At 49.9% G+C, this 15395-nt stretch overlaps 1 protein-coding gene across 3 annotated transcripts; it reads left to right on the top strand.

Moving 5' to 3' along the window:
- The first annotated feature begins 9504 nt into the window (after positions 1-9504).
- On the top strand, positions 9505-14782 carry PPP1R3B (protein phosphatase 1 regulatory subunit 3B). 3 transcript variants are annotated; one of them, XM_027891833.1, is made up of 2 exons: positions 9505-9569; positions 12511-14782. In XM_027891833.1, exons 1-2 carry the CDS (start codon positions 9556-9558, stop codon positions 13400-13402), a joined length of 906 nt encoding a protein of 301 aa, XP_027747634.1. In that variant the 5' UTR covers positions 9505-9555; the 3' UTR covers positions 13403-14782. The 3 variants fall into 3 exon arrangements, with proteins under 3 accessions (XP_027747634.1, XP_027747635.1, XP_027747636.1); XM_027891834.1 differs by having other exon boundaries at positions 9529-9615; XM_027891835.1 differs by having other exon boundaries at positions 9554-9621.
- The last annotated feature ends 613 nt before the right edge of the window (positions 14783-15395 follow it).

The following is a 15395-nucleotide window of genomic DNA, read 5'->3' as shown; positions in this document are numbered from 1 at the left end:
TGCCTGTTGGCTCTTGTCCTTTCACTGGGCACCTCTGAGAAGGTTTGGCTCTGCATGCATTATCTCTCATGCAATGGAAGATCCATCTGCAGCCCCATCAGCCATTTCTCCTCTGGGCTGAAGAAATCCATTTCCCTCAGTCTTTCCTTACATACCACACGCTCCAAACTCTCCTCAGTCTGGTCGCTGCCACTGGGCTGCAGCCTGGCACAGTTTCTCTCACACTGGGGACCCGGACTGGGCACAGTGCTCCACATACTGCCTTGGCAGTGCCTGGCAGTGGGAAACACGGCCCTGACAATGATTTAAGAGACTCAGACTTCAGACTGACGGGGGAAAAGCAATTAAACCTGGAGCGCAGCACATATTATAACCACGATGTCCGATCGTAAGGTGATAACTCACCATAAGGGAGAGTAGGCTGCAAAACAAAGGAAGTCTACTGAATAAATAGGATGTGTGCTGGGGCAGATAAGCAATGCTGGGGGCCAGCAGCACTGTGGTAGGCGGTGTCCAGGTCCTGACAGACCACGCGCTGCAGCATCCGTGTCGAATGGGGACATTACCCGTGTTGCAATGTTGGTGTCAAGTGTCCTCCCTGCCCCAAGGCAGTTGCCTCCAACCCTTTATCACGAGATTTATTTTAAATATATTATTTAACTTCAGAAATCACTACAGATTGTTTTGCCCTTATGTTTTACTTTGAAATTTAGGCTTTAAGTTTTTGAGTATGAATTGTATGTTGTAGCTATGTACAAGCACATTTATTGCCATATAATGATTTTCATATTTGCAGGTGTCTAATGAAATACATGCCCACCCCCCATTACCCGGGCTACAAGGCAGCAGAAGCAAAGTAAAACAGAAGCACTGATGAACTTGGCCCCCAGCTGGTGTGAGAGCAGAGTCTGAGAGCAGCCAATCACTCACACACAGAGCCAGCTCTGTGATCAAAGGCTTTGGGTTAACCAGGGGCCACCAATTGCTATTTATAGCTGCCTTAGCTCATGTTTAAGCAGAGGCTTTAAAAATCTCAGTTGCAGGCAGTTTGGGTGCCAGGATATCTCCCTCCTGCATATGATTCCCTGAAAAAGGAGGGTGTAAAGCCCCAGTCGTGCCGTTACACATGCTGGACCAGGCCCTGGCTGCCGGGGAAGCCACAAGCAGCTTGGGTTAAGCTGTTCATCAAATAGTAATTGGCTATTTGATTTGATTAAGCTAACTCTGGCTACCTTTTGGGTGACCCAAGAAAATTCCTTACTTGAGCAACCCTCACCATAACCACAACTCAAGGGGCTCTGGGACCAAGAGCTAAGAAGGTTGTCCCAAAGCTGTGAAACAGCTCAAATGCAGCTCACATCAGCAATGACCTGAGCTGCACTGGGCATTGTAAGGACTCCCACAGGGGATCCAGCCAGCAGAGGGAAAGGAACCAACCAGACCTTGAGGGAGGCAAAGTCAGAAGACTGGACCTGAGTAATTTCAAGACTATTCAATCAAAGAGAACTGAGAAAGTTGTTAGGGTTTTAAGTGAGTCATCCCTCTGTGTGACAGCCAGCCTAGCTATACAGCCCTTCTCCAGGACATGACAGCACCTTCCTGTCTCTGGGATGTGCTGACCGAAGTGCTCTGTGAGTCTCAAGATGATAAGGTTACAGCAGCGAGCCTCAAAAAATACAGTGGTTGGTCTTTTCCAGGTTGCCTCACTGGAGCCTGAACGTCACACAAGACTTTGTTTTCTGAAGTGACCCTTAGATGAATGGAGATAATTAGTGCAAAGTGTTTGGTGCTGCCTGAAATTTTTCGGCATTGCACTATGATTTTGATGGAGTGGTCCAAAACTGGACTAATATGGTGGGGGTCAAAGTATTTTTGAAAAATTAGGAAAGATTGTGGCATTTGGCCTATTGTGACATTTGACTTCCAGAAAAAACACCTGAGTTAACACTGCAGTTCTGAAGGTGAAAAAGATTACAACCTAAGATGGCTCAAAATCTGTGCAAGCAGGTTCTCTGAAAAACTCAACAGTAGATGATATTCTGCTCTTTGAGCTTATTTGGGCATAGAGCATGACACTGGACACTCGCAACTTTCCATGAGCATCTTTGTTCAAGAGTGCACGCATGCAAGTACATGTATATGTGTCTACGTATACATGAGTCACACAATGCCCATGTTGCTGTCCTCTTGCACAAGACATGAAAAAGCAATATTGCATTCACTTCCTTTCTCAAAAAAGTCATCCAAAGGGCAGCAGTCACTGGCAGATGTTTAGCTGCTGCACACTGTTGCACCTCTCACCTCTTCTAGATTTGTCTCTCCTTTCTCAGGAGCAGATAAGGCAGCAAATTCAATTCTCAAACTTCTCACGGGGACTTTCAGAACCATCCTATTTATTTCAATGTATTGATTTTTCTGCAGCCCCTGGCTATTTCTGTTTTGTTTTTTGCTTTTTTTTTTTTGTTTGTTTTGTTTGTTTTGTTTTGTTTTGTTGTTGTTGTTGCTCTTTGCTGGTGTTGCCTGGTTCAGATCACAATAAGCTGGTTTCCCATTTACAAAGACAAAGACCTTCCCCTTCACCACCTGCTGTGTCTGCATCACCTTCACTTGCCTTCCAGTACTTTAACTTCTGCTCAGGATTCAGTAGCATCCAGGGAAACTTAAGGGACACCAAGTAGTTTGTTTTACTTTTGGAAGGAGGTAGCATTTTCTTTATGCTGGTTTTCAGCCACTGCAGGGTCCCAGCAGCTGCTGGTGAAGGCTGGCAGCACCCTCCTCTTCCTCATGCCATCCCATGCAGCAGAGGGAAGCTGGCTAGATCAGTAATAGGAGTTGAGCAAAGACTAGAGGAAGAGGAGGGATGAAGGAGGCAGATAGAAATGCTTGCAGGCTCCATGGGCTTGGGACATGAGCTATTCCCAGCTGTCAGCACTGGAACGCTACTTACCCCACCATCCTATGGCCTGACTCCCTCCTCCCTAACCAGAGACAGAGGCAGCCTTCGTATGAATAACTAGCCTGCTTTCTAGGTCCCGTTAGAGTTATTCCTGCCCTGGGTGTGTCTCTTGTCTGCAGGCACATTTCATAAATTCTGATTCATCCAATCCAAGCTTAGAAGTCCCTGCTCTGGTGCCAAGAAGCTGAGCATAACCAATTCCTGCGAGGTGCAGATCAGATTACCTGGATCTTGTGAGCTCAGGCAGGGAGAGAGCTGTCTCTGCAGGATCCTAAGCACTCAGCGGAGAAGGAAATGCCACTACACCTGCAGGCACTAGAGGTATTTGTATGCACCAAACCTGGGATCTCAAGTGACCTAGTTAGCAGCATTTAATATGCAACTTCAGAAGTACAAGATCCCCAGAGAAGGGTAATTTTTGCTAGCAGTCAGTTTCTGCAAGAAGGAAACTTCAAACTTCTCATTAATTGGATAAATCTTGAATATCACTTTCCTTCCCACCTAGGATTAAATTAAAACTTCCAAATAAAAAGGCCAGGTTACACTTGAAAAACATTTTCAAAGGATGCAAAGGCTGATGATTGGAGTAGCTCCAGCTGACCTCTTTCCCCAGCACCCTGAACTCTTGCCTTTACCATTGACACTGTCTTTGGCACTTGCTTGAGATACTTTTTAATAGTCAGGCATCTTGTTTTCTGCTGATTTTCAGATTCCTCCTATAGTGAATCCACAAATTTAGTCAAGTCCAGAAAGCAACGGATCTCATCTTTCATTGACACTAATCTTGGGATGAGACAAAATGCTTCCTGAAGGGACAGACCATTTCTGCTGCAGCAGAGAGCCTGGGTGCTCACAGAGGCTCAGCTGAAGGGTATGAATCCCTGAAAGGAGCTTAGGATCACATTTATCACCAAGAACTACATGCACTTCTCAGTCTGGCTTTTTCCCTCTCAGCCTTCATCAGCATACAAGTGGCTTTCAGGCAAAGCACACAAAGATAAGCCCTCTGAGTCCCCAGGCCTGGATACATACAAGTTCCCAAGTCATTTGCCCCACCAAATAAGGTTTGCAGTCTTTGTAAGGGCACCAAAGTTAAAATATACATTGCTTCACTATGACTTACGCATCTAGGACAGGTTCAAGTTCAGCCAGTTGGATACTTGCGTGATGTAAACGAGGCAAGCTGTCAGTGCAGCAGCACTGATTCAGCCTGCCTTAGAGGAGCTGAGCGTCCTTCTCCTCTGCAATTGCATCAGTGTATCCACTGAAATAGCTCCAATTCCTGTTCATATTCTTGTCACACCAGCCCAACCCTTGCTGTGCCTCTCCTGCAAGAGTACATGGGGAATTTGGAAGATTTGAGGTTCTAGTCCAAGCTGTATCTTTATGCTCCTAGGTAGGAGGGCTTGTACTGTAAGGACAGGTGCACAGTTGTTGCACTGCTTTGTGCAGTCTTAGGACAGACAACCAACCTCTTTTCTTTTGCTATAGCTTTTCCAGAACCTTGCTGATGGGTATGAAATCTGTAGACTTCAGGAAGGCAAGGTCTTTGAACAGCTTTCTAAAAAGAACATCATAGTGTTGAGAAAGCAGGAGAAAGCATTCTCTTCTTGCAGTGACTTGTCCCCTCTTGGGTCCCAGTGTCTAGGGAAGAAATTCTTTTAGGCTGGTACCAAGCCTTGCCTTAGCACTGATATAACATTTTCAACAAGCATGTTGTGTGCCTGGCCAAGGACCCACCTCTTTGTTGTTCCTGTCTGCCTGTCATTTAGTTTCTCCACTCATTTGTTTCCTTGCCCTTTGAGCTCTTCCTTGGCCGAAGGACCATTCCCCTTTTTCTCTCTGAGTAGCAGCTTTCCTTAAGGCCTTTGTAGTAACTTATTCGCATTCATTCCCTCCCCCATGATCTCCCTTTTTTGCAAGAGTTTTCTAGGCCTCTTTTATAGGCATTTTTAATATTAAGAACCATGGTTCTGTAATACCCAGTCTTTCTCTACAGCACACAATGCCAGGCCAGGCTTTGCAACTGGCCTCACACCATCTTCTCTGTGCATGTTGGGCTGGAAAAGAAGGTGCCATGGCAGGCAGGGCAGAGTACACATTCCTTGGGATGTTTGACCATGGATGCACACGAGATCCAAAGGGAGACATGCCAAGGTAAATACCCTACTTTGGGCTTGCAGGCAGTACATTGAAGCAACTCCTTATTTCTGCACAGAGCCGGGAGGAACAGTGGCACCTCTGCCTCGGAGCACAGCTCCCCAAAGCAGAGTCAAGAGCCTTAACCGAGAGTGGGATTTCCTTTCACACTGGGAAACTTTGAATACTCTTTGCTTAATTTCCTGGGACAGCCAAAGGAGTTTGAGGCCTTTGAAAATAAAAGAGTGGAATCCCCTCACCTGACAGGACTTCTCAAGACTTTTCTTTCTTGGAACCAATTGGTGTGGTCCTACAGGAGCTGGACAGGGGCCTGGGGACCACAGGGAGCTCCCAAGCAACATGTCAGGCCTTAGCATGCAGTTCCAGCTATGAGCAAGTTGATGGTAAGAGAAACCATGCTTCCTACAGATTTCTGCCATGTTGGCCATAGCTGACCAAGGGGCTGTCAGTGCTGCCTGGCCAGCAGGTACAGAGACTGACTGTCCAGAAGGGCCCTGCATCCAAGTGTCTCTCTGCTTTTGCTCAGCAAGGATGCTCACCGGGTCTCTCTCCACCAGCTGCTGAGTCACATGAAACCTTAAAGGGATCTGTGGTCTTTCCACTCCCCCATCAAGTGCAGCTGAAACCCACTGGTGTGTCTAAAAGGAACAAAGGAGGAACTCACAGTCAACCAGACACACAGCTCAGCCATGGATGTGTCCTTTTGGGAGGATGGCATGCCATGCTGCTGACTGCTACCACTCCTGGGGCTCTGCACTGGCCTGGCTGACTCTCCTGCAGTACACTAGCGCTGCCCAAAATTACTCCAAAATTAGTTTCTCCCTTAGCATTTTGATGTGAGGCAACATCTGATTAAGATTACTTAAGAGTTACTGTCACAGCCTTGTCATGGGCAGGTAAACTTTAACAAAAACCCTTCCCTGCTGGTGCAAGTGTTGTGGTTTGGCTCAAAGGTGGCAGCAGCAGTTTCTCAGTGCCACCAATTTGGAAACTGCTGGCAAACACCAACACTGTGGCAGCATCAGCCACACCACCATGGCAGGCACTGTTTGCCTCAGTGGACTGCTGTGGCAAGTGAGGATTCCATCAGCCAGAGGTGGAGACCTGACCACAACTACACCACTCAGCATTCCCGACCAGGCTGGGGGCACAGTCGGATATGGAGATGCAGAGGGCTGGAGCCTCCATGCCCATTGGCAGTGATGGGGGATGGCAGCCGGGGTGTAGGAAGAAGAAGAAGGTAGCAGGAGGGGGCTGCTGATTTGAGAGAGGGCGGGAGGTGTGGGATGGGGTGCCCCACGGCAGCAGCCCCAGCACAGCTCCCTGGGCAGTGCTGTTACATCAGCCGCTTCACTAATTTACAGCACTCGCCCTTGAGCCTTGGCCCCGCAGCCTGTGGGTACGTTGCACAACACCCTTGGCCCCTCTCCCCTTTCCTGCTGGGGCTGTCCACTGGCCAGCTGCTGGGAAGCCAGGCTGTCACAGCAGCACGTAGGTTCCCAACAGGGAGGAGAAGATGCTCCATTCACCCCTGTCTCCAACAGGACACTGAGGAGGTGGCGGGACCAGGAAAAGTCCCCAAGGACCTGCTCGAGCCTGCTGTTAGAGGCGGCTCTTGGGGGACTCTGTCAGGGGAAGGAGGGCTCTTCAGTAGGCAGGGAGAAGCGCTGCCTCCCCTCCTGCAGCAAACCAGCAGAGCTGAACCTGAGGGTGAGGGAGCCACCATGTCCTGTATCAGGACAATCTGGAGTAAATACTCATTGAATCAGGGACAAACCCCAGAGCAGACATGATGGGAGAGTGGGACCCTCCTTCCAGAGCTGTGTGCCATGAATGGGACTGGTTCTGGATTGCTTACCCAGGGAGAAGCAACCTGAAGCCTCTTCCCCATGACAGGGAGCGAGTTCTTCCCATCTCTCAGCAAGGCAGGAGGGGTGAAATCTGTGGGGAAATCACAAAGACCACTGTGCAAGGGCCTAGCACAGAGCTAAATATAGCCACTATCTCAGCTTCCCAAAGATAACAGCCCATGTCCACAGTCCGCCACAACACCCTGCCCCAACTTCCACCTACCTTTGCTTCAAGGGCAAACACCAAGCCACAATTGTGAAACACCCTGCCCCTCTCATGGCAAATAGAGCTTGTATGGAGGGGTAGAAATGTGCCCTAAGCCACCAGGGGTGCATTCCTACCCTGGGAAGGGGGGGCTGGCCGGCCAGAGCCCCCACAGCATAGAGACAAACCCACATCTCCCTCGGCACCTCTGTGGTGCCGAGCTGCCAGCAACACATTGGAGAAACGTGTGGCAGACCAGAGGGACAAGTGTAAGTCATGTCAGGTCTTCCCAGTTTTTGGGCTTATCCCATTAAAACCACCGCTTCCACCTGAACCTCTCTGGAGCAGCGACGCTGAAGCCAGGCTGCAGTAGCCCTGCATGGAGAAAGGGAGGCAGCACTGGAGAGGGCCCATGAGCCATGACCACCTTATCCCATGTCTGTCTATGGCTCCTGGGCAAACCTGAACAGGGCTCCCCTCATCCCTGCTTGACCACATGTTGAAATCCCACCATACCCTCAGCACATGAAATACTGCTGTAGTTCTGCAAGACTCCTGCAATGGAGTCTTTAAATCTAACCACTGCCTTCATCTAAAAAAGGGTTTATAAAACAAAAAATGTGTGGGTTTTTCCTTTCCCCTCGACAAAACGCTTTTGCCTTGCAGAGTAATAAGCGTATTAAATGGCAGGTTCCAGCAGGAAGTCTCCAGCTTTAACAATAGCTGTCTGTGTTTCCACAAGTTAATTGAAAACAAATGTTGACACTTCAATCCTGCTTTTCTGCTCTGTAAGAAGAGTGAGAGACAGCAGCATTGCTCGCAGCTGTGCAGTTAGAGGCCAGATGTGGCACAAAAAGAGGTAAATACTATTATCCCAACGGGGAGAAAGTAAATGCATCATCTCCATCTTTCAGTAGGCTTTTCCACCTCTGCTGCTTGCCCATGGAGGTGGCATTTGTCCCCAGAGCTGCTTCTCTGACAGGGAGGCCAGCTCTATGCACACTTTTCACACCATCGAGGACATCAGGTACTGTGCTGACGTGGACTCAGGAGCAGCCCAAGGGAGCAGAAATGGGAACTGGTGTCAGGAGAGCAACTGGGAAGATCTGTTGGCCCAGCTGGCCCTGCAAAGCAGTGCAGGTCTATGCCAGAGCATCGAGTTGCTTGGCAGATATTTTCAGGCTGTTGGAAGCATCTTCCCAGCTCTACACATGTGCATAGGGATTCCCATGGGGCTGGTCTCTGTGCCAGCTGAGCCCTACAGGTGTTTTTCCCTCATAGAGGGAAGCTACCTCTAGAATTTTTCCCATGGCACATCATAAATATTGCATGGAAAGCAGATTTTTGAGTATTTGCTGGAGATTTCTACCCAGACACAAGCACAGCTACAAGATGTGAGTATGTGAGTTACCCTCCTCCCCACCTGGCCCTGAGCACCCAAACACCCTGGGCCACCTCAGCCAGGAACATGGGTGTCCCAAAAAGTCTTTCTTGTCTCAAGAGCACGTTCCTCTGGGTTTAGCTGCTTACTTGTGGCACTCACAAAGCCTACTCTGTCCTTCTTAATTCTGGCCCCTAAGTTTAGGAAGGACATTGAGGTGCTGGACCGTGTTCAGAGAAGGGCAGCAAAGCTGGTGAAAGGTCTGGAGGACAAGTCTTATGAGGAGCCGCTGAGGGAGCTGGGGGTGTTTAGCCTGGAGAGGAGGAGGCTCAGGGAGGACCTTATTGCTCTCTACAACTGCCTGAAAACAGGTTGTAGCCAGGTGGGGGTTGGCCTCTTCTCCCAAGCACCTAGCTACAGGACAGGAGGACATGGTCTTAAGCTGTGCCAGGGGAGGTTTGAGATGGACATCGGGAGGAATTTCTTCACAGAAGGGGTGATATTGGAACGGACTGAGTGGGGAGGTGGTGGAGTCACCGTCCCTGGAAATGTTTAAGGAAAGACTGGACGTGGCACTTAGTGCCGCAGTCTACTTGACACGGTGCTGTTGGGTCGCAGGTCGAACTCGATTACCTCAGAAGTATTTTCCACAGGTTCCACGTCACGGAACCTGTTTGATTCCGTGTTTCTGGACAAACAGGGACGGCACCTTGGCACAGTGCGGGACCGGAGGCAGAGCCTGTCCCTGTTGCCGGAGCAAGCTCGCCCTGCTGCAGGGGGTGGGTCTGCTCGGCGCAGTGTCCCCGCCGGGCACCGCCGTGTCCCCTGTACCTGCGCCCCCCGGCCCCGCCCCCTCCCGCCGGCCACACCCCCTCGCATGCAGAGCTCCCGCTCGGGGCACGCTCATTGGCTGCCGCTCGCTGGGGGCGGGGCCGAGCGCCCTTAAGAGGCCGGGCCCGGCCCCCCCCGGCCGGTGGCGGGTTGTGGCTGCCGGACCGTCCCCATGCACTGCACCAGGTACGGGCGCGCCGCCGCCCCCCTCTCCCCGGGCACGGCCGGGATGGTCGTGGTGCTCCTTGCCTTTTTCGCGGGCTTCCCGCGCGGGGTCGCAGCCCCCTCGGGTGTGCGGGAGCGGTGCCGGCGCTCCCCGCCGCGGTGCCTCTCCTGGGCGGGGACGGGAACGGGATCCTCTGGGCTTGGCTCTTGCAGCTCTCCGGGTGAGCCGGGGGCGGCGGGGTTGCCCCTCCGCCGGGCTGTGCTCTGCTGCCTCTCCTGGGTCCGGGCGGCTTGGCTTGGCTGTGGCTTGGCTGCGTCTTGCGGAGGGACCGAGCTGTAGCGAGTTAACACACAGCCCGGGTAGATGCCCGCGGGAACCGGGATGCGCCCTGGGGACGGCTCGACCTTTCCTGAGTCGGGGAGGAGGAGGGGGTACAGGATGCCCGAGCGCTGCTTCGCCCGGCAGCGTGTCACGGCTGAACGCTTTCGGCTCGGCCGCTGCTGCACGCCCAGCCCTCCGCAGGGGCTTACCTGGCCCCAGGTAACGCGGGGAGCAGCGCAGAGGCAACCGAAGGGGTTAAATAAATACATGTGTAGGTAATGCCTGTGCTCTGACTTGCTTCTCCTTCCTAAAAATAGAGGAGGGAGTAGCGAGTGGTGACATTCTCCTCTGGAGAGAATGAAGCTGCGGGAAGAAGTCGAGAGAGAGAGTCGGATTTGTTCCCTTTTTGAGATGAGGGGGGAAAGGACTCGGCCCCTGTACCTGCCTAGGGCTGCCTCCCTTGCACTGTTTGCTTCCTAGAGCTTTCTTACCTGTGCGAGCTCCCAGCTCCCGAAATTGTATCTCTTCTCCCACCTTCAAAGCATCTGAAGACAGCCATCACCAGCCTCGAAAGGGAACTTTCCTCTGTTGGCTGTGAGTTGGGCATCAGCAGGCTCTCAAGTGCAGAAAGAGTTGTCTGGGATATCAAATGAGCTGTAAAAGCACAAAGCTTATTTTCATAGTCTCTATGAAAAGCTCTTGCTATAGTTCTTAGCTTGGAAAAAAGCTCCAAGTAATGCCATTAGGCTGGATATTTCATGACTCTTCATTCTAAAGCTGTGAATAACCAAAGCTTACAATGAAACCTGACTTCTCAGCAGTTACAGAAATTCAGCTGAATAAATTTCCCTGGGAAAAGATGCAATGCAGATGAAACTGACCCAAGTAAGAGAAGCATTGGAGGTTGCATTAATTTAATGGAGGAAATGACCTATATAAAGTGTGTATGAATAAAAACTTGGCAAAACCGGGTAGAGATGAGCTGAACGGTCTTAGCAGACAGGTGGATCTGCTGTCTGTCTTGTACAGCTGCCCTTGAGCTGAAAGGAGGCAATGCAGAAGGAATTAGCTGGTGGGTGTGTTGGGCTCTAAATAAACAGATGCCCGTGCTGAACGAATGCTGTGAAAGCCTGCTCAGAGCTGCTGTGTTGGTGTTACAGGGTGGGGACTTAAATCACTGAATTGGAGAGTGTAACTCTTGCTTTTTCTTGGCACAGGAGCAGCAATCAAACACTAGAGCTGGCTGTTCATGGCTTTGGCAGCCAGAGCTCTGCCGCATCACAAGGCTGGTGGTCACTGCTAACGCTGCTGGCTCATCCTGCTCTGCGTGGTGGGAGCAGCTTTAGAGCCTGGCCTGCAGCCAAACAGGATTTTTATTAAGGGAATACTCTGTGTTTAAAGTCAGCTGCAATACAGTTAACTTAAGGAGGATATGCATGATAAATCTGTTCAGTGGCTTACCCAGAGCCAGGCCAAAGAGGGTCTGCTAAAAGTGTCCATCTGAACTTCAGTGTAAGGGCAGGAGCCATAGGTGCAATGTTGAATGTTCTGGGAGCTTCCTGGCTGCAGGGGCAACTCCAGGGCTACGTCTGGCAAGGGTGCTGGGTGGGAGCTGCCCTAGAATTGGTGCACAAAGAGAGATGGTGCTGCATGCCTAGAGGAATGGGCTGGGTGCTGGAGAAGGAGAGGCTGTGGTGGAGGGGCACATAGCCTGTGCCTTCTGGGAGAAGGACTTGTTTCCAAAACCAGGGTCAACCTCACCTCGAGTAGATGAGTTGTGTTTAGCAGAGCCCTGTGGCTATATGGGTGTTTCCCAGGGGATTAGCACAAATGCTGTGGAGGCTTGAGGTGTGAACTCTGTGCTGGAGGTAAAACTGGCTGGTGGGCATTCTGAGCTCTCATGTTTTAAGTGGAGTAGAGGAAATAAAGGTGCAGAGCAGTGCTGGCTAAGTCTCTAATGCTCTGCTTTATCAGACTGTTGCTGTCCTTACAATCCTACTTGCAGGCACTTTAGACTGAGCGGGTCTGGGAGACTCTGATGAGCAAAGAATGTACTTCAACTGAACGAGTGGTTTTTAGCTGCTAAAAATACCAGACATCTGAGGCTTTATAAAAGGTGAAGTCAGTTGTGTACAGCAGCTTGTGACAAACTAAATTCCTGTTCCTACAAAAGCCTCTGAAGCCCTAGGGAGAATCTCTCCTGGAGGGAGGAAAGCACAGCAGGAATACTGCTTTATGTAGCATTGAAATTTGATAATCTCTGGGTTTTGTGAACACTGGCAGGATTGAGCCATGGGTTTTGCTCTGGGTTGGAAATTCTCTCGAGCCTGCTATTGCTAGCCCAGTAGGGCAATGTCTGTGTGTGTGTCTTCAAATGGTGACTCTGTTCTTTTAGCAGTTGGAAGAGATCGTGTTCAAGGATACAATAGGCTCTGGTCCTTCTGCTATAGTGTATTTCTCACTCTGTCTGTAAATCACATTATACAAGTACCTGCTTTTAGTTAAGCCTGAGAGACTCAGGGGGTTGATAAAAGTAAGTTTATTTGGGATGGCTGGGGGGAAGCAGTATATCACTTGTCCGACAAAATTCTTAATAAAGTGCTTTTCTAACATCAACTGGCCCTTCTTCTTATCTTCCAGAGTGTTAGACTATTTTCCTCACAAGCAAGCAATGGCTGTGGATGTAGCAATGCAGCTGTACCTGTGCTCTTCACCCTTGCGAAGAGAGAAGTGTGCCTGCAAAATTGCTCCAAAGCCAAGCAAGCCATTGCGACCCTGCATCCAGCTGAGTAGCAAGGCTGCACTGAACGGATCAGAAGAGGCAACAAACTCCTTCCCACACAACAAAGTGAAGAAGAGGGTGTCATTTGCAGACAGCAGAGGCTTTGCTCTGACGATGGTGAAGGTGTTCTCAGAGTTTGATGATCCACTAGATATTCCTTTCAACATCACAGAGCTGATAGACAACATTGTGGGTCTGACAACAGTGGAGAAGGACAGCTTTGTCCTAGATTTTGTTCAGCCCTCTATGGACTACCTGGACTTCAGAAACCGCCTTGAGACAGACTGTGTGTGCCTTGAAAACTGTGTGCTAAAGGAGCGATCTGTTGTGGGAACGGTGAAGGTGAAGAACCTCGCTTTTGAAAAGACTGTGAAGATCCGGATTACGTTTGACACCTGGAAAAGCTTTGTAGATTACCCATGCCAGTATGTCAAGGATACGTATGGAGGGTCAGATCGGGACACGTTTTCCTTTGACATCAGCTTGCCTGAGGGAATTCAATCACACGAAAGGGTCGAGTTTGCCATTTCCTTCGAGTGCAGTGGGAAGGTGTACTGGGACAACAACAGGGGCACAAATTACAGGATCGTACGGTCAGAACTGAAGTCTGCTCAGGAAGCTGTCCATCCCCCACAGGGCCCTGACTCTGGCTGTGCATTTGACCGGTTCGGGAGCCCTCGGTGCTCCTATGGCCTCTTTCCTGAGTGGCCCAGTTATTCAGGCTTCGAGAAGCTCGGGCCCTACTATTGACCCAAGGACAAAGTCCAGGTTGACTAACTGTTGCTGGCGTGTCTGCAGGCCTTGGGGCTGGTCTGAACACGAGGTGCATGAAGAGGTGGAAGAAGGACGGCTCTGTAGCTTGGCATAAGCCTCCCAGCACAACTAGGTGTGCAGTGCTCTGCTGGCAGTGGGCTTATAGTCAGGGAAGCAATTCTGGCTCTCCAAATGATCAAAGGACCAGGGGCTGTTGCTCATGTCTCTTTAGCACTGCTTCTTCCTCCTGTTCAGTAAAGTTGCCAGTCTCCAGGGAAACACTACAGTGCTTATATTGTCTATCCAAGCTATGTAGTGGTGGCTGCTTGGTATTGCCTAACTAGTATTAAAAGGGTCTTTCAAAATATGTACTAGTATTATATTTTTAGCAGGCTGTACTAGAGCTGCAGGGCTCTCCTTGCAAAGCTGGCCAGTGCCTGTCAGGAAACGGAGTGGTTGGATGGCTGGGAACGGAGTCCTCTCTTTGCACATGTCCTTGTAGTGAGGCCCTTCCTACTGGAGGCAGAAAGAGTGTTTTGGAAATGAAAATGCAATGTGATGACAGGAAATGTGGCCCTACAGCCTGCCGTATTAGGAGACGTGCCTGTGGGAGAGGATCTGATATGCTTAGTCACTGGTTGTTTTATCAGATGATCTTGAAAAACTCTCATACCATCGGTGTTACCAAAAATAGAGATTAGTTGTAGATGTGTGGTGCTCGTAACACAGCTGTGGGTTGACACCCTTAACTGCCTTCTTCAAAACCTTCCTGTTTCTTTAATTGTGAGTGATCAATGATGCTTTTTCCCCTTGATGGACATCAGAAGTCAGCTGTTGGCTGTGCTGGACCCTGGAAATGCAGTTCTTCCTCCTGTGGACTGTAAAACAGAGTTTTGTCCAGCTAGGGCCCAGAGTCCTGTGCAGGAGACTGCTCAGGTGTTACAGGAGCTAAACACAAATGGACCACATGGCTATTTTATGCTGTGTCCTGTATAGGAAGGTGACTGTTGTGTGCCTACTGTCATGGAAGTGCCTTGACTGAGAAAGGGGGGTGGCAATGCTTTGTGATAAACGGGCTTTGGAACTGACATTGCTTTTAAGATCTCATAATGGTTTGTTACTCCGAGCCATGGACTGCTTGGCAGCTAAAAGCATGGCACTGCTCACATGTGAGGATGCTGTGGCTGCACCGGATGAACAGCAGCATGCTGGGCTTCCCTTTGCTGTTGAAGCAGTATGGCATTTCAACCTGTAGGTGCACAGACTTTGCATCTCTCTGCCCATAAAAGGTGGCTCACCCCACCTATGCAAAGAACTAGCCGTGAGGAGTGTGAGACGTGGGGTTATCCTGGCATCACCTCTGGATATGAAACTAATCACAGATGTGAGCCATCCCTATCTTCTGGATGTGTGCTGAGGTGAGGTGGCAACCTAGTGCAGTGCCAGTCAGCCACACAAACCTTCTTGGGTGCTAACCGAGAAGAATAACTTAATCCCTCAGCTCAAAGGGAGAGTGCTGAGTAGTTTGTATAGACAGAGGTCAAGGCAATCTTACTTTTTCTAGTGCATTAGCTTTATATAATTTTTGGGTGCCTTTAGTAGCCTATGAATGGGCTGGAGAGAAGCAATGGGCTAGACTATTTAATTTTGTTAACGTAGCTTTTAATTCTAGTGACTACTGTACCAAGTACTTACAAGCTGTTTTACTCTAACCTGGAAGGGATACTGGGATCACTATTGGATGCTGAAAGGGACAAGAGCTTGCAGGAAGAGTAGCTAACCTTCAACTGCTGCTTTTTCAAAATGCAAAATCAATACGTGTCTTCACTGTGCTCGATCACTTAGTTGAGGTGGTGAATCTACTTGCTAGCCCAGAGCTCATCAGGCTTGGTTCCTCTGTTATAACAGCTTCCCAAGTCAGCCTTGATAACCTGCATCTGGTCTCTCTGGAAGGGGCTGTTGCCTAGCTTGGCTTGGTTTTAAACTTAAA

Source organism: Empidonax traillii, unplaced genomic scaffold, assembly GCF_003031625.1.
Source record: "Empidonax traillii isolate 1590-97213 ecotype Southwest subspecies unplaced genomic scaffold, ASM303162v1 scaffold331:size1191723, whole genome shotgun sequence".
Lineage (NCBI taxonomy): Eukaryota > Metazoa > Chordata > Aves > Passeriformes > Tyrannidae > Empidonax > Empidonax traillii.
The sequence above is the reverse complement of the archived record's forward strand: the minus strand, read 5'-3'. Positions and strand labels throughout refer to the sequence as shown.